At 36.8% G+C, this 26,859-nt stretch overlaps 1 protein-coding gene across 1 annotated transcript in view; it reads right to left on the reverse strand.

Moving 5' to 3' along the window:
- Positions 1-26,859, reverse strand: part of CACNA2D3 (calcium voltage-gated channel auxiliary subunit alpha2delta 3) — a 407,078-nt gene that overhangs the window by 288,906 nt on the left and 91,313 nt on the right. Inside the window, exon 3 of the mRNA XM_027728083.2 lies at positions 25,871-25,987. Within this exon, the coding sequence (XP_027583884.1) occupies positions 25,871-25,987 (117 nt within the window). The remainder of the gene's footprint in view (positions 1-25,870; positions 25,988-26,859) is intronic.

The following is a 26,859-nucleotide window of genomic DNA, read 5'->3' on the forward strand; positions in this document are numbered from 1 at the left end:
TTTTACTTGATACCCTCTCTCATCATGTAAAAAGAAACCAAAATCACAACAAAACCAAAAGAACTACTATGTAAAACACAAAACAAATAGCCAAATTCTTGCACATCTTTAGCAAGGCTATCATTTATCATCAATATTTTTTTTCAGACTAATTTGTAAGAAAATTATCTACACTTTGCTGGGATCTACCAGAACACTTGGAAAGAAAAATCAACAACTGCACCATGAATTTTTATGTAAGTGGATTATTTCTATGCATTTCATCGTGTTGATTGATGAACACAGCAATCTACTTAGATCCTTGCAGCATCTCCAAAACCTGAAGTACTTAAGGCACTAACCAAATCTGAAACCTAAGTAGGTCTTGCTCATTAACAGTCTACTTGTGAAGTGCTCTTTCCCCACCACTGCTCTCCTCCAAGGCTTGTTATTTAACATTCCACTGTCAAAATAAAATATAACTATAGCTATGTCACCCTTAAACTTTCAAATATAGGGGGGTTTTACCCCCTATGTCTACTTAAAAAGTAATTTCTATTATCAGGTGTAGCTAGGAATAAATTATGTTTGCAATACGTAACATTTCCTAGATAGCACAGAATTTTGGGGACAAAGACTGCCACCTTTTGGCAATAATCTGTAACAAGAAAGCCTGTTATGTCAATTATACCGTTCTAGTGAACATTTTTATTATATTATTTTAGCATCTTATTTCCATCAAACCACAGAAAGAAAAACTGGGTCCAACTGAAGACAACATGAAAAAAATCCTACCTTTAGAACTGCTGTATACAAGGTTTCTTACATAGAATCAGAGAAACCAGAGATAGAGTTTTTCTCCTGGAGGACACTACAAGTAGATAGCCCTGGCACACAAAGTTGAATATTACAGGAGAAAACTCATTTCTTTAAAAAAAAAAATATGAAGGGAGGCACACATGAATTCTTTTATGCACAATTGTCTTTCCCAGCAGCACTGATTTAACCTTTGAGCAGGTCTGTTCTATACATTGGGTCAGAAGACCTAAAGACAAATTATTAAATTATTTAAAATGGTATCATAATATAAATAATCTATTGGCAACCTTAACTCTAGTGTTTTCTACTTTTTCACAGCTTGACCTTGGAAACAAAAGATTTTTCATGTGGTGCTTTGAGTATTTGGGGTTTAGTGACAAAAAAAATCCCAAAATCTTATTATCTGGGAGCTTCAGGTGAGCAGCCTAACTCACAACTACCATCTTGTTAGAGCAAGGCAAAAGAATTTATTTACTGAAGTAAATAAATTAACAGAAGGTATGAAATGTTTGGATTCCATCTCAGAAATGCAAAAGCACACAGGTTAAATTCTCGTTTACAGGCAACATAAACATGGATAGAAATTCTTGGGGAATAATTCGGAAAGGGTTTGAGACTTTAGAAGAGTCCATAGAGGTTCAAATGGACCAATCCACTTGTATAAAATATGCTGAGAGGTCCAAAAGTGATAACTAATACAGAGTACAAAGGAAGGGCCAAAACAGCACAACAGAGAGCCTGAGAAAACTTGTCAAAGTTTGTAAGTCAGCAGTGTGGAAAAAAAACCCCAGCCATCCAAGTTTTTGTTTTCATCAGATAATGCAAAAGCCAGAACTTGCACAGAACAGCTGAGATGAACTAAGTCAATACTAATAGAGCAAGATTAATTTGCAACTTCAGTACGTGAAGAAATCAAAGTTAAAGAATGAACTCAGAAATGCAGATATATTTTTGTTAAAACAAATGCAATTACAGAAAGATCAAAAGAGTATTTTACTGAGTTTCTCAATGCTGAAATTCACAAAAGCAATCGGCCTTTTTCCAGACAGCTGAGCCATTTGAAGAAGAATGAAATTGTGAAGAGCTTCAAGAGGCAATCAGAATACTGAGGAGTAACAAAAGCACCAGGTGTGAGTAATCTTCGTACTGAATTATCAATACCAAGAGTGGGAAAGGAAGTCTTTATATGGCTATTTGGTTGGTTTGAGTTTGGGGGAAATTTTCAAACATAAAAAAGAGATATATGCTGTATTTCAGTTTAAAAAATTAATAAAAATAATCCTTTCATTTCACAGAAAATTAGTCTTATGTTGGAGAATAGAATTTTGAAATTTGAGCTTAAAATGCTCTTTTGAAAATCAGTTACATTACACCAGCATGTTAAAAACATAGATATCTTCTACAAACATTGGGGAGGGTTTTTGTTTTGTTTTTGGTGGTGCTGCTGCTCTTCTTTTTAGTTGTACCTAACACACATAATTTTTTAAAACTGGGAACCTGAACAGTACTTTACTGCTGATATCAAGAATCTAAATACCTTCACAATTAAAAGCTCACCCCCTTTAAAGAGTAGCTAAATTGAAAACAAGTGACTAACCTCCTGCCATATGGAATTTCATTGATTTCACTGAATTTCAGCAGTACAAAATTCTGCTTTTACTAGTGGGAGCCATGAAACCAGATGAAGGGTAGCAAAGCACAGCAGAGCACAGCAGAGCCTACTACCTGTCTGGCACCAAAGCCATCCTGCACAGATGGAAGAGGGATATGGTACAGGCTTCCAGGCTTCCACACCACACAGTTCACAGCTCTGTGGAGCAGTATAACAGTACATGCTGCTTAAAAACTATTTTGCTTCTGTCAGCAGGACTTCCATATGGGGACTGCCATGTTCCCACTGCACGTATTGCACCACGTGCTGTAGAATGTGCCTTTTACAGCCTTTTTAAGATCATGTCCTGGTGGTCAGGCTTAATGTCTGTACTATCCTCACCTGGAGAGTTTTCAACTGACTGGGGAAATAAAGAAACATTTTTTAGAACTCAGGAATAAAAGCTGGGCTTAGAACAGTATCATTATCTTGGCAGGTTCAGCTCTGAATTTTTTTTGGTGTTGAATTTTGGGAGAGATTTTTTTTGGGGGGGGGTATATTTTTGTTTTTGTTTTGAGATTTTGGGGACTTGGAAGGGTTTGCACATCCTGCTTAGTCTGATTCTCAAGTTATTTAAATCCCTTTTTCTTCCCAGTAGGTGTTTGAACTGTTTGCCAAACGATATTCAAATAAAAATGTGTAAGACCTTTCCCATGAATCTTTAAGAAGTATGAGTGATGGCTAAGTCATATACTAATAAAACTTGCAAGGTCAATTTTATTATACAAATGTGTAACAGACCGTGTAAATGGCAATTAAATCCTCAGTTTTTGAAAGTTGGGATATTGCTTTTTTCTTCAGACACTCTGTAGGGATTTCCACTGACACCCAGGGATCTCCACTGATATATATGGGAAAATATTTCAGTTTCTCATTAACAGAAACAGCAAAACAACAAAGGATAAGCTCTTACAGAGTAGTAAAATAGTACAGTACTAGTAAATACCACAATGCAGCACTGCCATGGGTATAACATGGGTATTAACAGATTAATTCAGATCCCATTTTGATATAAAGGTTGCACTGAATGCCATCACTCAACTATCTGATGAAATAAGGTAGATGGAAGAATAGTGTAATGTCTTAATTTTACTTTTTTTTTGCATGTGTTTATATATTAACTTTTAACATCTGCAAAAAAGAGTCGGGGAAAACTGCAACTCCAGCCCTACCCTGTTTATTCCAGCATCACACAGAGAGGATCACCCCCAGAGTATGAAAGTTATTGCCTCATAGTATTTCACCAGGCTTTAAACCTACTCCTGAATCAATGCAACAAATCCATTTTCAATAAGGACTTTGAGGAAGACAGCTAGGTTAGAACCTAATAGAAAGTCCCAATATTATAATTCTGACCACTTTCAGTCCCACCCTTACAAGCAGTTTCACAGATAAACACTTTCATTTATGACGGATATACTGGCTTGGGTTAGTTTCCCAAATCATTTACATTGTGATACAAGTTTGCACTGTCCTTAAGATAATTTTATCTCCATTTCAAAAGACTGCAGAAAAACTGAAGAAAAATTTACCACAGTAAGTGAGGCAACATTGTAACAATATTGTTTTGTTTATGAGTCCCATCTTTACTTTGGTTTATGTTTATGTTTTCCCTGATGCCATGGAAGTATCAAAGGATATGCTAATGATAAACCATAGTGGCAGTGACAGATAACACTTTAAAGGTGAAATGCATAATTCTCTAACAACCTTGGCAGCACAGTCACCTTCCCTGAAACACACAGTGCAAGGCCACTCTTTTTGCATCGCATTACTCAGCCTCAGAAATTAAGAGATAAATCTCAAGCTTTTGTTGGGGTTTTTTGTTTTGGTTTGGTTTTTATTATTTCTCTTTTGGGTTTAAAAAATCTAGAGCTAAAATTATTTGGAAGTATAACTTCTTTGAAATGGATAATATTTAGTTTCATGTTCAACAGTTAAAAGGATAAAAAAGAGACCTTAGCAATGTAAGACAGCTAATTGTTTGCTGCAGGCATACTGGTAATACTGCACAAAAATAGCTGTTCAGCCACCTTATATTGCAGTATTACGTTCTTGAGTTCTATATGAAAATTGCTATATTCAAATACTGTTTATGTATAAAGATCAAACCTTGAAAAATTATGTGTTTTGCTCTGCTGAGATGTCTAACTATTTACATCCCCAAAGTAGCTTGGAGTCATTTAGTTTTCAGCTCATTTAACAGATTTTACACACATTTCTTCCACTACAATTAATATTGTCTAAAACATTACAAATTGTGAAATTCTTTCATGTTAAAGACAAATCAAATATTAGAAACATTTCCAATCAACCTGCATCTATTACCACGTTTACATTATGAAACACCACACACTCCTCACATCACTTCACATTTTGCAACCAGAAAGAACACTTTATTCAGTCTACTTTGTCTTTGCACATTATTGTAAGGCAATTGTTTTAAAATGCTTTACTGTAGAAACTCAAATGCAGAGGAATCTTGTGTTTTCAAGCCATATATTAATATTATTACAGCACAGATTTTTGAACAACTTCAAGAATGAGAATTTTACACCAATCTGTCTCTTAAAAAAACCACAACCTACAAGGGATGTTAATGAGTAGCAAGCTAGCTTGCTTGTCAATATGAATAGGCTCAAACTGACACATCCCAAACCTGAATCAGGATATTATACTACCCCTGACACTGCAGAAGTGTCAGCATGTTAAACACCAGCAGCACACTAACCTCCCACTTGTCACAAATAAGCCCTTCCTCCTTGTCCCAAAAGATGATACATGAGCACTGTGTCCTTTTAATTTTAGTAATATTGAGTTGGTGTTGCTTTTTAGCTGTTACTTTTCAGTCATTCATATGCTTTTTTTATCCTACATATTAACACTGCATAGAGTGGAGAGAACAAGAACAAAGGAATGTGCTTTGTAACTGGAGTGGCCAAAAGGAACATGGCTATTGGCCATGTACTCCTGTTAGAGTTCATTTTGCTCCTGTGGAAGGTAAACCTACCTCCCACAGGCTTTTACTGGGGAATAGTCCACTACACCACAGAAATGAAGCCACTAATGAGGCTCTTCACAGCAGAATGTCATATTTACTCACATCCATCTGCAAATCTCCACCAGCAATTTGAAAGTTGATTTTCCCAGAGTCCCAAGTGTGGAATTTAGTCAGGGATCTCGGCAACTGTATCTGTCAGAACCCAGATTTCTCCATCCCAAGAGTTTAGAAGGCAAGTAGAAAGTGGTCAGTATCAGTTACAATACACATTCATTCAAGAAGCTCAAATTCATCCTTTGGCAAATCAGGATTCAGGAGTTTGGGAACACCAGACAAAACACCACCAGAATCCCCCAGCCCTGGGATCAAGAGAATGAGTTCCTTCCCATTATTCACATTGCCTACTGATTAAGAGTCCACTCAAGAAAGCCAAGGGTAGTAACACTCCCTCAAAAATGATTGCAAATCTTCAGTTTTTACAAGTTTCAAATTTACACAGGGTTAAAGTGAAGGAATTTGCTTGACATGTAGCAAACAGCTCTCTATCACCAGGACTGTGCAGCTACTGGCACAGGAGTCAGCACGTGCTGTCTGAGTACACAGACTGCTGCTGACTCTTTCTGGAGAATTCAGTGCTGCTGGGGTTACTTCAGTCCTTTGGGTTCCCTAAGGAGGTAATAAGCAAATAAATACTTATAGATTTCAGAGTACTTTCTGTGAGCTACCAGGATAAAATCATCATCTGCACAGATGCTTTAACAGCACTGAGAGGAGCCAGTTCCATCAGAGATATGAAAATCATTCCAATTTCAATTTCACATTGAGTGCTAATGGAGGAATTTAGAGCAGGTGTATGATCCAGCCAGTGCTGCCCTGGTTCCAGAGTGATTTGGCTTCCACACAGTCTCCCTTTCCCAGTCAGTCATTGAAAATCTCTTCAGAAATACAGGTTTGGAAACTTCAAAGCCAATTAATTTCGTCCTTCAGTCCAAGAGAAAAATCACAGAGCTCAGCGTCTACAGCCTGACCGCAGAGAGAGGAAAACAAACTCAAACAAGCTGCTCCTTCAGGCAGCAGAGAAAGTGCACTGTGGAGGGGGAAGGTTGAGGAATAGTATGCCTTGCTTATTAAAATGCAAGAAGATTAATATCCTAGGTACATCTGCTGTAGTTGCATTCATGGAATTATCAGGAACTGACCAAAGAGTGAGCCCAAAGATCCGTAGATCCCTCCTGGGTACAAGAGGGTTGAGATCAACCAGAGGAGAGCTACAGGGATGGGAGAGACTACTGCTCACCAGCCTCTATCCTCAGCAGGCAGCTACCTGGGAAAAGCAGCACAGCTATGGGGGAAATGCTAATTCTGGCTGGTTTATTATCTGCTGGAAGTAATGAAATGAGCCAGGGTGGCATTTCATCCTCAAGGTTTAAGGTTTATTTTCAAATCCAAAGAAAATGAATCTCAGGGATATGGTGAACTCACACTGACAGATTTCACACAGCTTACCCCAAAATTAATAAATGCCTTCGTGGTATTCCTTTCTTTCTTTTTTAATTAAGTGATTTCCAGATAGAGTAGACAGGAGTATTAAAATTAAAGGATACACCAAATCTTATTACTAGTTTTGCTGTTCCAGAATTCCAGCGAGAGTTTTACCACTTCCAGAAGCTCTCTCTATTTCTGCTTAGTTTTTGTCTTGTTCCGAGGCAAATGTGATGCCAATTCCAGAAGATGTAGAAAGTGCCATACAGAATTAATTTCAGCTGCAATTCCTATTTTAAAGTATCTCTTTGAAGGTAGCACATGAGCAGATTTGATATTCTCAGAACATATGCATTCACTACATATCTACTTTGCCTGACAGTTTAAGTGAGACATTTAAATATTCTCTCTTGATTGCAGTATTCCACATTTCACCTGAGTCCCACAAAATTCTTTGCTTTCAGCATTTTCCTCCTATATCACACCGTACCTGTCACGACATATTGCGAATTGTAAGGAACATCCACAGAACAGAAATACTACATATGCCCTATGGCAAAAGTCAGATTAATCGCTAAAATGAGAAAGAGATACAAAACACTGCTTGGGGACCACTTTGCAACAGTATCTCTTGCCAAAGGCAAGTTTCTGAGGGCAAAAAAAAGGTTCTTTATGAGCCCTCAAAACCATCAGTACAAGAGCTGCACATACATCAAAACTAAAGAAAATTAAATTGCCCTCAGGTTTAAAAACAGAGTTTGATTTAAAGTAGAAACAAAAAAAACACAAAGCTGACTTTTGTCAAAAATTAACTAGATTAAAAACTTGTCAGGTTTTTGTGTGTGTGTGCAAGAAGAGAATGGCATTTCTAGTACAGGTGAGCGAGATCTCTGAACACATGACATTGGACTCTCAGCCAAAGCTCGGGGTAACTGCATTCATATGCTCATATTTGGGTGTTATGGATTCTAGACTTGAACTGACCTTGAAAAACACCTTCCCTGAAACAGAAATTTTTCAGCACTGAATTTTTCTTACTTCAATTGAGTTTACTTAGTTTTCTACATAGAAATCTATCTGCTTGCTAGCAAGCTGCTGAGTCTGACCTCTTCAGGCTGTAGCTACTCCAGAGCTCGGCTATAGCTGCCTTCCTACACCTGAGAGCAGGTATGTGCTCTAAGGGCATGGGGCCCATCTAGACCAGCATTCAGTCTCAGAGGTGGCCAAAAGGAGAAATCCAAGGAAGCACTAAATAATAATCTAAATGTATATGATAATGCCCCAGGAATACTGTGCCAAGCTTCCAGTCTGCAGCTCTGGCACTTCACAAGTACTGAGTAACCCCCCTCAAGGCATTGCTCTGGAAAACAGAGCAGCTGCTGGCACTCCAGTTCTCCCCATCATTTATGATGCTACTGACTCGTTTTCACACCCCACCCCTCTGTTCTCTTTCTTTCAGGAATGAAGAATCCCACACTTATATAATCCATGTGCAATAAAGTCATTCACACCTGCAGTTGCCTTTGCTTCCCTTCTCTGAAATCTTTAAGTTCATTATTGACTTCCTAAGACCCGAACTTCACGCTGCTGAAGCTGCAGCTGCACTGTGAATTAGGATAGTGGCAAACAGCTTCCAGGGAAATTAGAGTTCCCAGAGGCCTTTAGCACACCCAAAAGCACGAGGTGAAAAGCCTCAGCACAAACCTGAACATAGCTACCAAATCATGAGTGAGGCTCTGAGGTATCAAACCTGACCTGAAGAAGCCTGGAGGTTGAACACCAGAGCCAGTGGCTGCCCTTGCTGCAGCACTTGCCTGGACCATAAGACCTTGGTCACCATCAAGGGAAAGCTTATGAAATTTTCTCTTCCCTCACTCTTGCATCACGATGCCATTCACTCCAGCACAATACCATCTGCACTCAGCTACTAGAAACACACACATATTTTTTGATAAAAAATAACCATCTATGTTCTAGGATTTGAAATGTCTTCCCTGAGTTTCTACTTAAATGAAAATGAGAATTTCCCAGTATTTTCACTTTTAAAAAACATATCAAGCTTTCTATTATCTGTCTACTCAGAATCTCAGCATTTTTCAAATCAAATAGGTTTTTTCTCTACTGTGCTACCTATTTTGGCATGAAAAGGAATTAGAACAGAAATACTCGAAGTGCCATCCAGCATTACTGGGCAAGAAGGAGAAGAAGCTCCAGGAGAGAGCACTGTCTAACACAGCTGAAGCACTGAAAGGGCTTCCCACGCCCCATAAAGGGGATGGGGAGCTCTCCAGCTCTGCCTTAAGATACCAAAAGTTAAAACATGGAAATGAGTTCCTTTTCAGTTGTCACACACAGGGTACATTTTAACTTATTACACCTTACATCTTATGAAATAAAAATGTCATTTCTCTATTCTCTTCTCCTAAAAAGTTGCACAGACTGAAAACTCTGAAGTTCACGCCAAGCCTTGAGATCTTTAAGGATAAAGAAATGGAGAAGTGTGGTTTTAAAACAACTGAGGACATCACCCTTACTAACAATAAGATCATATCAAGTTTACAGGGTTTAAATCCAATGTAACTTTTATTTTGCACTTATTATTATTATTTTATTTTTATTACGATTTTAGAAATCACAAAACTGCATCTTATTATGAAATTGCAGGGAATGGCCAAATTATCTCTGCTGGAATTTGATAGGACAATGGAGCACCTACTCAGAGACTGCCAAGTTATGATTCACTAAGCAGAGTCAAGGTTAGACCCAGATGCCAATAAAGATTCATTAAGTATGAAATACAATATCAGCAGTGTCTTTGTAATGACCTAAACACTAATTTTGGCTCAGAGTACTCAAATTCCCCAAAGAAAGAAAGGAAAAAGGGAACAATTTCACAGCTTTTAACCACAAATGCGATAACATGTAAAACATTTGAAAATATATTGGGAGCTATATAAAAGTGAGAGTAGGCAAGTGAAATACAACATTGCAAATTAATAGTGTTTAGTTAGATTTTTCTTTATTTATTCTAGTGTGAAGAATGATTCCATTTCCTAGTTACTTTAAAGTTTTGAATATTGCACCAAGAAAAAAATATAAAATTATATGCATCATCTAATTCATATGTGATGCAATACCAGAAGACCAAACCAGTTACCTAACACTACTGCACCTAGAGAAAAGAATAAAAGTCATGCTTAATCTTTCTATTCTCGACTTTTCATAAATAAATAGCATGAGAAAATACTACTAGAAAAAGGAAGGGTGGATTTTCAAAAATAAAGAATTATGCAGGAAGAAATACTGAGTTTTTAAAGGAAAAATGGAAATAAAATAATAACACAGCAAAAAGAAATCTTACCTCAAAAATTATATTAATAACATTGTAATTTAATTAAATTTTATGGGCTGTTTACATGCCAGTGGGTTATACTTGCTTGTCTCCCAAGAAGAACTGTAAGAAACCAATACTGAAACCAGACTAATTGAAAACTTTATGTTCTTTTACTTTAGACTGAAGTCAGATGTTCAGCCCCCTTCAGATTGCAGTGCAATTAATTTCTGGAGTAACACTCACCACACCACTTGCTTATTTCACTTTTAAAGCATTAGTGCTTTGTAAGACAAATAAGGGGAACCAAATAACAGACACTTATAACAGATAATGAAGACATTTCTCCTCCAAAACACTTTCTTAAATTCAGTCTCATTAGCAATAATTCAAAGTTACAGTTGCAGGCTGGTCCAAGTCCTCTGCTAAATCAGTTGCTGGTGCTAATAATTTCTGTCTGGACAAGTGTCCATATTGCAATGAGGATTACTCAGTCAATATGTTAGCAATGACAGACTGAATGCAGAGGATTAAGGAGGTTTTGAAATCAAATTATTCTTGTCACCATCTGTAGACTGCATGGAAAACCTGTCTGAGAAGTTTTCCTTTATACTAGCAGCAATGATAAAACAGAAAACATTTTCCATTATTTAAATTTAAAAAGCTTTTTCTTTATGTTTTTTTTTTTAAATATGAATAGTTTTTATATATGGCATCACAAGGTTTTCTACACCAGAGCTTTAAACCAGCTTTTGCAGGATCCCAATCAGTGAATGTCTGCAGGTTTATCTTGCTTTTTAACTGCCTTGGAAGACTTTTAATCCAACAAATTAAAATTAACCAGAAATCAAGTATACCATCGACATCAGCACCCACAAGGGTTCCAGCCCTGTCAGATTTATGTGACCAGCATGGACTTATCTTGTATGAGCACAGAACAAATGCATGGATATGCCAATGCAACTTCTGCCCCAGGACTGGCACCAAATTCTCCTGGGAGAAACGGACTATGTTTATGTCTGCTTATAAATGTCATGTCTTTATCTGAATTCTGGAACAACATAATATTTACACCTTAAATGTTGCATGTCCTCCTGAGTCCTGCTCTACAACATAATCAGCACAATGTAAGATCAGTTGTCCCTCTGACAGGAAGCACTATGTTATACCACAGTTCTCACCATCCCTGCTGTGGAATGAAGCTATTTAAGGCTTTGTTCATTCATGCATAATATATGAGAGGCTTCTAAGCTTGACTTAGCTCTGCCATTTTAGATGAAATATTTTAGTTGTGTCATTAAGAAAACCTAGAGTTTGTGTTGACAACATCCTACATCCCTTTAACTTAGGGAATCCTCAGTGGGAACAGCTGGACTTCAATGATTTTGCAATTCCAGGAGATAATGTTTCTCCTCTACCTGCCATGCACTCTAAGATACTGCCAGTAAAAACACGTGTGCTTACAGATTGTCACAATGATATGTAACACAAAAATGTTTTAAGAACACGTAATATAAAAGTCATTGGTTTGTATCACTTTATTTGTTAAACATTTTTAAAGTATGCTCTATTTCTCTGTTGATATTATAGTAAAACCACATTCTGTTCTGTGCCATCACCTGAGTCTATCAGCAGGGAGCATCCTGACACAACTACACTGTTTCACCCGTTTCACTTTCACATTCCATAAACATACAGAAAGATGAGTCTTGCAAAACTCATTCTGGATTATACCTTCATGACAAAAACCGACCTCAAATCCACTCATTAGCAAATTAATCTTATAAGATATTCTAATAAACTCCTCTATTCTTCCTGCAGTTCCTACAACACAACCTTTCTTCACGAGAAGTGACCTGCTGCACTAAAACTTTTCAGACGTGTGGTAGCACAACTGTTAAGTAACTGAATTTTAAAATGGGTATCAATAAACCCAGAGTGCAAAAATAAATTAAAGTAACCTGGTTCTAAACACGAGGAGTGGCTGGAACCATTGTGAATTCAATGGTGGTTGTCTTAATGGACAGACTAAATATAAAAGCTAAATCTAACAAACTAAACCAAACTACTATGCCTTCATTTGAGTATTTTGTATAAGAAATACCAAAAATCCAAGTAGCTTCAGCTACAATCCAATCCATTATCTTAACTGGTGTCACTTCAGTCATCATTTCTAGCATTCTGAAAGGGTAGAAACCTTCTTTTCAAACCTTTAACTTCATAATAAATACCCTATTTATACACAAAATGTGTCTTGTGACTTTTTCATCTTTTTCATTGCTATTGACAGCTGCAAAGTTCCAGTTTGTCCTGCAAGCTCATGCACTGAAAGCAATGAGCACCATAAGGGCTTACAGCCATTGGCTCTTTAGCAAAGAGACAAGAGAAATGAAAATTATTCCTGGAATTTCACCTCAGGGTAATCACAAAATAAACGCTTCGTGTTTTCCTTATCTGCTCACAATGAACACAGAAGTCTAATAAGATATGTCATATTCATACATGGACAGTTGAAAGATGAAATCAGGTCAATGCTGATCTCATTAGGTTTACAATGGCAAAGATAAATAATTTGTTGAATTATGGGAGAAAGGAAAAAACCATCATTATAGTTCAAAATTATCTATGGAGCAAGGCAGTGGGTAAACAGCCTAGAATGTAACATGAAGCACCACATGATGAGCAACCCAGCAGTGCAAACGAGGTAGACTTAAGCATGATTACAGAAAAATAATTTACAGAGGACTGAACACGACGAAGGAAGACAATCAAGAAGCAGTCAAAAACTTAAAGCATCCAATAAAATATTAGAAAAGCAGGAGAAATTCTTCAAAAAACTAGCAAACATTGGCAGGGTGGCAGCCAGACCACAGAGGATATGGGAAGGAAAGTGTCAGACAGTATTGATATAGCATGGAACAAGCAAATTAATTGCCTCAGAGTTCAGTACAAAAGACACAAAAGAGTGATCAGGAATTTTATATTATTTTTTTAATGAGAACATGTACTTAAAGGAAAAAAAAAAAAGAAGAACCAAGGTAATTAAATAATTTCAATGAAACTCTAAATGCAAGAGTTACAATAGCTTCTGGCTTCAGGAAGTCTATCAAGGCACTGATAATCCCTTTGGTGCAGACTGTCACTTGGAATTGCCTAAAATAATTAACTAATCTCCATTGCTACAGCTTCCCAGCCGCACAGGCCATCTCCTTAGCCATGAAAAATGGCAGACAGTTCTCAGAAGTGTTTATTTGATATATTGCATTACAGTCATCAGGAGAGAAATGGAGTAATAAAATGTATTTCTCCCAGTTAATCGTGTCCTCGAATAGAGAACGGGGTACTGGGGAAAAGTTCAAAACTGTCACCTGCAGCCAGGAACAGAATGTAGGATATGGCCTGTATTCTCACAGAGATGTAGATCTGATTGAAAGAGGTGAACAATATTTGATTAGTATTACAGTAACATATATCTCTTTTCCATCTGCTCACATCCATCAACATTCATCTGTAACAAAGCTGAGTTTCAACAACCTAAGAGAAGACAGAAGAAAACCCTGAAGACCTCAGGCTATTTCAAACCCAAGGCATCTCTCTGGTTTTTTATTTTTTTTATATTTTGGGGTTGTGTTGATTTAGTTCTGAGGAACTTTTCTTTTACTTTTGTCACGCAATACCCTGATTTTCTCCTGCACATTGCTCTGGGTTTGCAAAAAGCAGCCCAGCCAGTGCCCTCTGTGTGGTTCACTTCCTGCTCTGGGCAGTAAAGTAAAAGCTGAAGGTTCATCAGGCAGTTGTGTCTGACATTATATCACACAAATTTGAACTCAGAAAACCAGGTGATGAATAAGAAGACAAAAGCCATAACATGTAGTACTTTTCCAAATAAAATACCATTTTTTAAATAAGAGTATAGCAATACAAGAAGAACTGTATTATAACTGTATCATAAGCTCCAATTACTTTCAAAAACATGGCATTTATCTAATAACTTCTTCAAGTTGTTTAAAGGATCACAGCAATGATCTGTTATCACACCTTATAATGTCAATATGTAAGAGCCATAAGACAGCTCCAAACCTCTCTCCAGCAGTGCTGAGCAACGTGTTGGGGAAAAGAACTTAAGTCTTTGGCTTTGGTGGGGTTTTTTTTTAGTAAACCATTTCAGCTCATGGCAATCAGTGTTTTATGGGCTTTCTGATTTAAAGGTTGTCCATTAGTATATTAATCAGCCACCTATGGACTCTCTTTTATGAATTTATCCAATCCCTTATTGAACTTCAGTCAAAAATAAAGATCAAGAGGTTACTGATTTAATTTCTAGATCATGAGCATGGAATTATCTAAAGGAAAAGGAAAATAACTGTTCCCATTTCTAAAACGATTCATAGTGACATTTAAGTGAAAATTGCTTAATTCACAAATCAAGGCAAAATTTCCATTTTTATACGTCAAAAATATTTACACTAAAATAATTTAGTCTTCTTAAACCCATCTCAAAAATAACACCATTTTTCAAGTGTAAAAAAGTAAAACTCCATAAATATCCATAAATGTAACACAATTAAGGTAAATGCAGAATTAATGACTCGAGAATTACTAATTTACTGGCACATTTACAAAGTACTATATTACCATCTCACCACAAGACATGGGAAACGAGTGATAAAAGTATCATTTTACTGACAAAACTCAGTTTTGTCAATATAATGAAAAATCCCTGCACTGTGCAAGCCCCAAGGGGTATCAAAACCAAAAACCCCACTGATGAAAAACTGAGGTGTAAATTAGCAAACAAAGATGTTTACCAACCTTCTCCTTTAACATATTCCCTACCTGTGCCAAAGATTTACCAGTTACAGTGCTTTTAAGCACTGTCTTATCCTTACACTTAAGAATTAAAGAATTAACCTCAGATGTCCCCAAATTTTTTCCTAATGTATAAAAAGTTGTCCTGTAATCCTTCTGGGGAGGCTGTAGTGTATAGTCAATATTATGATAAATATGGCAAGGATGATTTGAAGATACATGAAACCTCTCAGTGCTGCCTAACTCCATTTTTCTGCAGCATAGCTTGTGCCTTTTGCTGCAGCATAGCTTGCTTCTGCAATTCCAGCTTCTTTGTAAAACAAGACTCGCAGGTACAGAGCAGTTGTTCCCTTTTTGCTTGCATATACTGTTTCCATTGCAATTTTTCATTGCTCTGAAATGACCCATCAAAAATACCAGGCACAAGATTTTTCTGTAATATAGTATTTCTGTAGTGCTTTGTGCCTCAATGATTGCTGTAATTTAAACCTTATAATAAAAAACCAGATTAATCAATAAAATTTCAATTTATAGTATTAGTTTGGAGCTGTTTATTTCTTCCATGAAACACCTTTTTTGTTATGATTTACTCAAACAGTTTGTCCTCCTGGAGTAGTTGCACAGCATGGCCAGAAGCAGTCATACAAGATATGCTGTGTTAGCTTAAATGACAGAGAAATGCATTTAGTCCAAGAATATGTAGCTGTATCTATTTATGTGGATGGGAAAATAAGCTATAAAGTGTTCTCTTTAATTTATTGTTTGTTCCCTTCAGAGTAACTAATTTTAAAACATATACCAAAGTTAATGTGGCATAATTACATGGCACAGAAATCAAGATGCCACCTGAAATAAATTACTACACTTGTCCTTACTATTGCCAAGCACCAAAGACAGAGCCAAATGACACAGCACTTAAGAGAACGTGACACAATATTCTTCCTTCCAAGCTTAAAATACCACAAAAACAAAATTCACACTTCTGCTCCCACCACCTAGGATTTTTTAACTTTGTGTCACCTCAAAACAGAAAAGCAAACTCAAGCCCAGGTGCCAGGCTCCGTGCCTGCTCTCGCCCAAGTGCACAGCGGTGCTGCCTTACAGGGCTGTGGGCTCAGCTGTCCCTGCCACAAATCCTAATTCTACAACAGAAGTGCATCGAGATCCTTTGGGCTGTGTACGTGGAAAGCATCACCTAGACATTTTTCATGAAGCCTCACATTCAGAGTCCATCTTCTGAAGTGATTTGAAATCCATGAACATGTTATTTTTAAGCACATTTTGATCAATTGGTAAAACTGATCACCAGCGAGACTATTGTTTTAGGAAGATTCTTTCCACCTCTCCTATCAGCCCTAAAGCTGGTTGATCTCCACTGTTTGTACTAACAGAATTTGAACACTATGAGGCTGAGCTTCAGTTGGTTTGTATTGTTCCTGGGATGTTGCCCTTTTGCCTAGCAAAACCCTCAAATCTATCAATCAACATGCACCCTGTGTGTGCCACTTTGCCTTATTCCCTCAGAAAATGGAAGTTTAAGTCTTGTTCCTATTTTTCTGAAGCTCTAGAGATTCAGGTTACTAATTTGAAACATTTTTGATCAGACACCCACAGTCTGAGCTCAGAGCTCAGCTTTCTGCAGTTACCATACATAAACAATTGCTCACCTCCAGAGGAGATGCTCGCCTGCCAAGTACAGCATGAACAGCAAAACAGATTTAGCCCAGAAACACACACAACAACATCAGACCTGAAGTGACTTACACACAAGTGATAAGACGATTTCCCTAAACAGCTGCATAGCCACTAGAGAGCTTAAAAAAACATCCAAACAGGAAGATGGTTCAATATAGTTTTAAGTCATCACTGTGATTCCCACAAGAAAATAAAAAGCAGCAGTGTCCATCATATGATCTTATTCATTCCTATCACCCATCTCCTTCCTATGCCTTGCTGTTGGTAAGTATTTTTCATTGCACAATGAACAAAATTCTAATTACTCTAAGGGAAAGAAAGCCTCTCTTGGGTTTTTGTTTGGGGGTTTCTGGACTGGGTAATTCAGTCTTACAGTATTCAGTCTTACAATTCTCAGACTACTCTGCACAGCCACGCAAAGCTTTGCCACAGCTCAGTGGAGGAAAAGTAAAGGAGAAAGCCGAGAGGAGTAAGCACCAGAGAAAGCCAGAAAGGAGACTTCTTTTTCAAGAGCCATTGTCAACTAGTAAGTACATCAAAGTACAAGCTAAGACAATTCAAAAGTCTAATGCTAACAAACAAAACCTGAGCCTTTTTCTTGGTATTCATCAAAAGGAAGATTAGTTTTAAACGTTTGAAATTCTAGTTGCACCATCAAATCTGGTGTTTTATTGCAGCTGCATTTCACACAGCTGTCAAAATACAGTCCAAAACAAGAACATTAACCAAATTTTCAGTTAAGTCAGTCTCAAAATAAACCCCTGATTTTCCAGGAAAAAAAGAAAAGCAGCATCTCATCTCACTGCTTTTTCCTCCCAAAACTGTTTCAGATAGCACCAATAGTGATAATCTTGAAGTCCTGATTTACTCTAACAGAAATTGTGATCACCTGAAATTCAGTGCAGCTGGGAAGAGTTTCTTTACCCCTACCCCTAGCAGCAGCTGCCTAGAACAATTAGAGAGCCTGTGCACTTCAAAAGCACACTGCTACAGTCTGCTCAGTTTTCCAGTCTTAAAGAAACTGTTCATGTAGGAGAAGGAGAAGGCTTATTGTATAAATCTATAAAGTATAATACTATTCAAACAAGAAGATAAAAGTAACTAGAAAAATGAGATCAGGCAGAATAACTTTTGAACCAGAAAGTGTTAAAAATCCAGAAGGTGAGAGACAAAGGAACTGTGCTGACCGGTGCTGGGCACGTTGGGAATACATAATCAGCTGTTAGAGACATAACAAATGAACTAAGCTGGGAGTATTTTAGATTAAGCAGGCATATTCCTACCTAATTACACTGAAGTCAAATAAACTCAAGAAAGGTGGGAGTGAAGAGGATAAATGGGGTATTTGCCCTCAGTTATCTGTGTAGGAGGCTCTTCTCTCTCAATGGTGCTCCCTGGGCAGGTCAGGCTAAGCTGACACACCTGAGCTGGCACAGAACCTGCTGGAAGCAGGAAGAGCAGAGGGAAGAGTTAAGGCTCTTAAACACTAATGAATTCTCTTTACAGCTCTTTTCATTGAAATGCTTCTGAGCACTTCAAAATGAAGAATCACACAGAGGTGATAGTCTCTCTCCTACTCAAAATATTGATAAATGACCATTCATTAAATCCCTCCAAGAAAGCTATTAACAGGCTCCTCCTCACTATTGCTCCTGGTGCTCCCTCACGCTCCACAGATAAAACAGAGGAGGTTGGCATCATTCATTTAATGGAAAAAGGAGGCAGTGGTTGGAAAACCTGCTCTGTACAGATGCAGTTACACCAAACTGAGCATTCTCTTTAGGAAGATAGCTTTTCTTAATCATCTAAACATTAAATTGAATGAGCATAAGGTTTCAGAAAATAGGCTGATGTTACATGAACAGCAAGTAAGCTATAAGTGCATCTTCTCAAGAGAATATTTATAGTCAATTAAAAATAAGTATCAATAAACCTTCTAAAAGTGAGCTGACACCAAACATCATTTTTTTATGACTTAAAAGTACTGGTACTTATTTTTATAATTCAAAAAAATAGATTCAATCATACACATTTACAATATGAAATAAGAATTATGATTGAAAATTGAACAGGTGACAGTTGTGCAAGTGGAATTAAATTTTAATTAAAACATTACTGTTTGAAGTGACTAGTTTAAATCACACACTGAACAGCAAGTTGGACAATATGACTACTTTTGTTAAGATAATTAATGTTAATGTAAAATATGCTAATAGTCTAAAACAGTGATAAGAAAGAAGGATAAATGAGACTAATTTATCCTACTTCTTTCTTCCAAAACTACTTTACTGTTTCCTTCCTGCTGTCTGGAAAGCTATTTTATGTTGATGGCAAAGACTGAACGTTATATACTTTTGCAACGAAGCCTAATACAAGAACTAATCTGTGAAGTGGCTGGATTTTCTCTCTGTCTGTATTTTCAGATAAGTATTCTACAGTTGAATGCACTATCTTTAAATACTTTTTGCTTCTCTTCCCAGCACTGAAGATGAGACCATCATAATTGTCTCCAGCAGAAAATGCTTTTAAGTTTTCTCTAAAAGTCTTTATTTTCCTCCTTTTTATCTTAAGAATACTTTTTTTTCCTAAAATACTTCTTTTTTCTAAATTTGAACTTCCAAAAGAATTCACTGAATTTCCTAAGACTGACTAGACCACGGATTATTTTTTTCTTTTAGCATACAAACATGCCAGAGTTTTAAAGACGACAAAATTCAAAGATGATTCAAGTTGCTTCATTTTTGTAGATATTTATTTCAAACTGCACCAAGACAATGAAAGCTCCACACTTGCAGAGCCACAGCAGTGTGCACTGTAGCAGTAATGCATCCAGGAACAGGAGCCCCTGGATACTGCACATACCAGGTGATGTACATGACCTCCTGGAATTCTTGACAAATACATATCATCCCCTAAAAGATCTCTCTTGAGGTTTTCACTGACTTTTTTCTCATTCTGTGAGTTTTTCAGGTTTCACCTCTTCCCTCCTACCTATACCTGTTTAAAGAACAGCTTTTTGCAGAACCAACTGGATTTTAGGACATATAGGAGGTAAATATTTAATCAATGCACTTGGGCCCCTGCTATGATTCAGGGAGGTTTACAGAAAAAAAACCCAACCTAACTGTCATTAAACCTATGTAGTCCATTGCACACATAGTAGAGGTATGAGATAATGATGTACCTTTTTCTTTCATTTCTCTTGTTTACCAGCAGCACCTGAGGACAGTTTGAGCTCTCACACCACAGCTCTGCGATGGGAACAAAGGTTAAGGAGAAGAGACCCCCACCTACACTACAATAAAAGGAAACATTTTTTCCCCTTTCAGTATTCCTAAGCAGTATCTGTTTATAAATACACAAGTCCATTGAGAAACTCAAAGAACTAAAAAGCAAAGCAGCAACGTGTGATCTAGCTGATCTGCACTAGAATAGGTTTTCCAATCCTTTATTTGTTAAATATCCGAAATTCTACACATTTAGCAAAAACAACCATCAAGTCCAATCTGAATAAAGAAAAATATTTATGGAACCTTTAAATATTCTCCAAACCATGACTGTCAAGGTTATGTATTATGCTACTGAATCCCCCCCACTGACTGTCAGTGGATTACTAACCATCTTTTCATTTTTCCAGTGTAGTCTAATTTGCAAAAAAGCAAAAACAAGGCTCTTAGTGCTTTCAGGAACAGAAAGTTGTCACTGACACACAAAGGAGACCAGTAGAACTATGAGCAAAATTGAAGTGACACCAAAATTAACAAGCAACAATTATGGTTAAAATACTAAATGTGAATACAAAAATATTGCTGAAAACCTTTAATTTGTCAGCAGTAATTAACACAACTGTAGCCATCTCTCCTTTCTTCATTATGTCTTTACTCTGTCAGTTAAAACTATTTATAGTAATACTGGGTTGATTCACCATGATTTCCCTCCACCCACAACCATTTATAATTTTTTCCTTCAGTAATTTTATAAACTTAATGCTGAGGTTTTGGGGGTTTTTTTCCAATTCCATCTGCTGGTAAAAAAACCACCGACTTTCTTACTATATTTATTTAAAAAAATAAAAGTCAGAGGTCAGCATAGCCCCCACTGAGCAGCACAGTTGTAAAGAGTGCACATTGATATTCATTTTCCTTCTAATTCTGCAGATGCAAATTAGCTCAATGAAGGAACTGAGTGGATAATGGAAAAGTGTTTATTCTACATTGTGAAATAGTGAGCCTAGAAAATTAATAAGTTTTGACATTTAAGATCTTTCTATTTCTATTATATTATATGAATATGAAATACGAATGATTATTTGCTTCTCTTCTTAAGAATGCCATTCCCAATCTAGCCTTGATCAAAGTGATAGAAACCCAGAATAAAAGTACAATGTAATAAAATACACAGTGGACATTCAAGTCTGTGTACATTTAAAACAGACTCCAAAGAGCGGTTCAAAATTCACCTGGAATATTCCTCAGTATTTCCTCAAATGGGGAAGAACTTACCACTAAGTTACTCACTAAAAATTAGTTAAATTCCAAGTACACTCAAGAAAAAAGTACTTGGAGAGGGTTTGTAAATAAAAGCTACACTCACTGACTACAATATTCAGTATGAATTCTCTACTGAGCTTTCATAAACTCTCTCTATGGAAATATTCTGTAGTGCTCTGAATAAAGAAAATTCCTCTGTTTAGGAACTTTCTCAACTTTGAAGTACTTGCCATATCTCTGTGTTCACCAGCCAAGTTCATATTGCACCCATCAACATCTGTTTTAAATAAAAATTAATTTATTGACCAGGACACCAATTTACCAGTATTTGCTTGGAAATATCTGAATGCAGTACATGTTTTTTAATACTTTGCTTACGTACCTATGTACATATATATGCAGAAAACCAATAGTAAATTGCATCTGCTGATCTTGCACATATAAACCTCAAAATGCACGTGTCTAAAAATCTGTACCCTCATGTATATACATCCACAGCCTCAAATGTGCAAACCACATATGCATATGAATAAGCACAAACGTTTCAAACACATACATTACTTTAACTGTGCCTGAACAGTATCATCCTAATAGCATCTGAAAACATCTTAAAGACTGGTGTAAAAATCACCAGTGGAAAAAAATCCATTTCTCTTCATTGCAAATGTTTGTTAAATGTAAATGCTTATATTCTACTCCTTGGAACATTTGTCTGCATGTGGAATTTCATGATAAAAAGCTTTAGAGTGCCAGGTTTCTCTAGATAAACCCCACTGGTTTACTGATGCATGAATGCACTGAAATTGAATTACTGTACAATAGCAATTACTTTTCACAGTACAGTTATAATGAGAATCAGCTTCACAATGAACACCAGGTAGCTACAGTAGGAAAAGTTAATAAAAAGAAGTCCCTTATTTGCATTTTCCATTGCAGCAATGGTAGTTGCCTTAAAGAAAAATCATCCTTAACACTCCATTTGCCATCTTGCCAGTAAATCAACAATCATTTTTATAGGATCTCTTTATTTACAAAGAAAGACTAATGAAAATAGAAACTTAAATGCACAGCTGAAGTTTTAATAATAGCTTTTTGGATATTCCCTAATAACTTACTTATCTTTCATTTTGCTTTCTTTTTCACTTCCCTCTAGCCTTCTTGGAATGTTTTTCCATTGTGCCAATAAGTAGGAAATGTTAAAGCACCCAATGAACAATTTTAATTCCATCCCTTTTTCAATTTCAAGTTTATTGCCATAGTCATTTGTTACTGAGCATTGTGTCATAGTGCTCCATTGCTGTTCAGTTTCATAAAACTTACAAAAATTATTTAAAAAATCATGCGTAACTTTACATTAAAGACTGATCAAGCACATTTCCTATGAGTGAAATCATTAAAAGTCCAGGAAAAGCATCTGCAGTAATACCACAAGTGACAGCAGACTACACAAGGCTCTCAAAGAGTTTATTTGTGTTTGGCTGTAAAATTAAACCAACTGCTGAACAGTGCAGGAAACACTTCCATGTCTGCCACCTTATGGGCAGTAAGATTTTTCCCAACTCAAGGGTCATAATCTTAAAAGCAAATGGATACATCAACCTTTGTCACAGATAGAAACAAAGCATCAGCAACACTGAATCAAAGCTGCTCTTCGGTGATTTTACCTTCATTCATGACACAAATACCTCAGAATAAAATATAGTTGCCTGCCTGAAATTCCATCAAGTAGGGCAGTATTAGGAAGGAAATGGTTAACAGGAATATCCTGAACTGACATAAACCTGAGGTAAATAGTGAACACTGGGGACAGGCTGGAAAGTTGCTTGCAAGGGTTTCCATCAGTAAGTAGATGACAAAAGGTTATATAATTGGTTTAGTACTTTCAGTTTTCCATTTATCTTATGTATCTGACAGCATAAAAATAGGACATTCTGTGATAGGATAATTGCATACTGAAGGGTAATTCAAACGGGATGGATATGATAAAAATCACACTGAACCAACTAATCACTATGAAAAGCGATGAGACAGAAAGATAAAAAATCAACCAGAATATTAAGGGGGAGGAGGGAAAAGAGTTCAAACGTGATAGTAGCTTTGAACAAGTTAATGTGTTTGAAAGTATAAAGCAAAACAAACCAACCAACCAAACAAACAAAAACCACAAGGCCTTTCCAAGCCATTCTATTTCTATATTTTCTGGTCTTTCTTCTTGGCCTTTTCTACCAATCAAACATTTTATATGCTATGGCCTTCTGAATATTTGTCACAGATTGTTATATCTGCTGGAACCCAAAGAAGTACATTGCTTAAAATGTTTTATCTAAAAAGTATTTTAGATTAAACCATGGATATTGATGTCTACATGAAGCTAATACAATCAGTATTGTAGGGTAACAATTTGGGCTAACTGTGGAACATGTTTTCTGAGCCCTTGGATTTGAACCCTCACTATGGTGACACCATTATTTTAGGGCTGAGAGATATTTGTAGGGTACTTTTCATTCTGTATTTACCCCAATATATCCAACATACTACTCTGAACTCTATGTTTCAGTGCTCTTGCACAAGTTTCCATCAAAAGCTTATATCAAAATTGTATTATTTTAGAGGCAAGATGATCAGGTTGCAGAGTGGAGCAGAGATCTTAGGTCCATAGGAGTGTTGTAACTCCTATCTCCCCACCCCAGATTTGAGGGGAAAATTAGTTATGATATACCACAGATGAAACTCCTGTAAAACCTGCACTGTACCAAAGGGTTTTGTACTTCTCAGGGTGTAAAACACAAAACACTACTTACTACCAGAACATAATAGGTCCCTCACTACAGCTCTAGCAACCAAGATGGACCACTTTATGTAATTATGCAAAAATTATTTGTTCTATTGGAAAGTACACTGAACAGATCATTTCTTAAAAGAAGTGACCCTGTCCAAACCAAGCTTTCAGCTTCCTTTCCAAAGACAGAAACCTTCCCAAGAAGGCTCTGGATTTCAGTTACTTTTTCCAGCACTAAAATCCATTCATTCAATATTATACACATGGTTTAACTTCACAGAATTTGGGCCCATTTTTACTCAGAGCATGGTGGCCTATATTGATCCTACATTTTTTTCCTCCTTAGATAAACATACCATCTGTTTGAAGAGACCACACCTGTTCTAAACATTTGTTAGGAAGCTCTAATTGAGACACAAACTGCTCTTCCCCACCAACACTCCTCGCTCATGGAATTCTATTCCCTCACCAGCAAGTGTGCAGCTCGCTGGTCACTTCTTGCTCCAAATAAGTGCACCTCAAAAAATGATTTTTTTTCAAATTGTTATGATCTCAGGGGAGCAGTTTTCTCTGCTAAGGAACAAGGAAAACAGTTCCCCCTGAGTCAATATTCTGCAGGCTTCTGGAAGCTGTTGCACACATATTAAAGTGTAGTTTTTCCTCTGAAAAACAGACTGTAAAAATAGCATTGTGGGGTTCCATGTTTATTGTCTTTCTCTGCTTCCCTGCCAAGCGCGCTCCGTTTTACAAGCTGAAATATGTTTTACTTCACTGTCAGCCCAGAAAATTCAACCTCTAAAATGTAGCCAAATTCCTTCCTCCCTTTTGCACCATAACAAATAATACAAGACTGAAGGCGAAATTGTGTCTCCAGTTACACAAATGGAATCCCTGTCCTCGGGTGATGCTTTCGGCTCTGCGGTTGAGACACAAATACCTTCAACTCAATTGAGCAGACAAGCCTGGCTGAAATGGAGTAGCTGCTGGTAAACAGCATCGCCAGAATGTCCTGTTAGTTTGCTGATACAGGTGATGTAACAGGAACTACTGTTCCAGGCAGTCACCTCCATTTCTAGAAAAGAATAATGCAAAATGAAAACTACAACAGGGAGATCAGTTATTCCTTAGGACCTGCAAGTTACTACGAGCTCCTGTTTGAGATAGTAAAACATAGAAATCAGAATTTTTTCTCTTTCTTATGGTAAATCTAACAGGCATGAAAGCTACTGCAAAAGCAGGATCAGAATGGAGATTTTAGAAAAGAAAAAAAAACCAAACCAAACAAACAAATACACAAAAACTTACAGATGTACAGAAAGCTGTCTAGTTACTTAAGGATCACTATTAAGTTGTCTGTAGAGTGATGTAGTACTTACCACAATTAAAGGAATTTTGTATTTGGTTCCATTTGAAGTCTTTGCTTGTTTTTCTTGATTTGAACTAAAGGACAGTTATTGAACTCAGACATCTCCCTGCAATACTATTTTCGTAAGAGTGAGCAGTGAAATTAAGTCTGCTTTGGTTGGATATTTTGAAATCTAACATTTTAATGCACAACCGTATGTAGTTAGGTTTTACTGCACACAAATGATACCTTACAAACTCATATCAGAAACTGGTAGTCCAAATCTGGTTACACTCTCTTACATTTATCCACTGAAGGTATAAATAATTTATATCTATTCTCTTGAACGCTGATCCTAAAATACTTCTGAATGCTTTCGCATTTCCACTTCAGCACCTTCAATTGCTAGTACAGCCTTCAGAGCAAAACCTAAATTATATACTTAGTTTTACATCACAGAAGGAAATAGCAGGTTGATCTGCTGCTTACCCGTACAGCTTCAGACTTCTTATGAAACATTTCTTCCATATTCTTTGCTAACTTTTTCACAAGCTGGAGGCCATCAATTTCTTCTATTGCAACATCCTTCTCATATTCTTTGTATTTCTGGAAAAAGAAAAAAAATAAAAATAGGGAAAAGTTATTCACAGGGAACCAGCTGAAATTCTGACAACTAATTATTAGTTTCGTATTACACTTTTACTGACATTCTTCATTTATGTGACATTTATTGGTGTGACAGCAGACTGCATTGTGCCAAGATGCCACTGCAGGAAGAGAACAACTGGATTGGAATCAGAACTCCATTTAAAAAAATAATAAAAATATTTATCTCGTGCACTGTAGGAAAATGACAATTCCCCTTCACAACATTTAAATTATGCCTCCCCCCAACTAAACAACAGCCCAAAAAAAAGTAGCCAAAAATACATGTATCCCATCCAAGAACCATTTCAAACCAGTGATATGCTTGGCAATCCACCGAGTCCTAGCAACCTAGAATCATCCTCCTCCTCCTAAGCAGAACTTCCTGTAGACATCTATTCCACGAGCTGCATACAATGCTTACATTATAAATACATACACTACAAGCTTGTCAAGACACTTCCATGCAAAGAAAACCCTAAACAAGTCACAGCAACATGAGTCTTCATCCCAACACAAGCATAAAAACATCCTTTATGCACTATGGATGAGCATCACCGTGCGGTCTCGTGTCGCCATGTGACTCTCTCTCAGAATGCCTAGGCATTAAAAATATATTCCAAACTATTTTTATCTTCTATTTTCTGCATATCAAAATTTTTTCTTTATCAACGTTTATAAGGGAGCTTGTAAGAATGAATTATTTTCATCTTCTTTCCCGTGTCATTCCAGTATAGCCACTACTCTAAGAACAGATGCCTTTCAGTCCAGCTGTGGTTTGCTCATCTCCTTCTAAAACATGTATGATTATGTTGAACTAATCACTGCCCATT

This window comes from Pipra filicauda, unplaced genomic scaffold (assembly GCF_003945595.2).
Source record: "Pipra filicauda isolate LSUMZ 115617 unplaced genomic scaffold, ASM394559v2 scaffold103_size3290846_pilon, whole genome shotgun sequence".
In the NCBI taxonomy this organism is placed as follows: Eukaryota; Metazoa; Chordata; class Aves; order Passeriformes; family Pipridae; genus Pipra; species Pipra filicauda.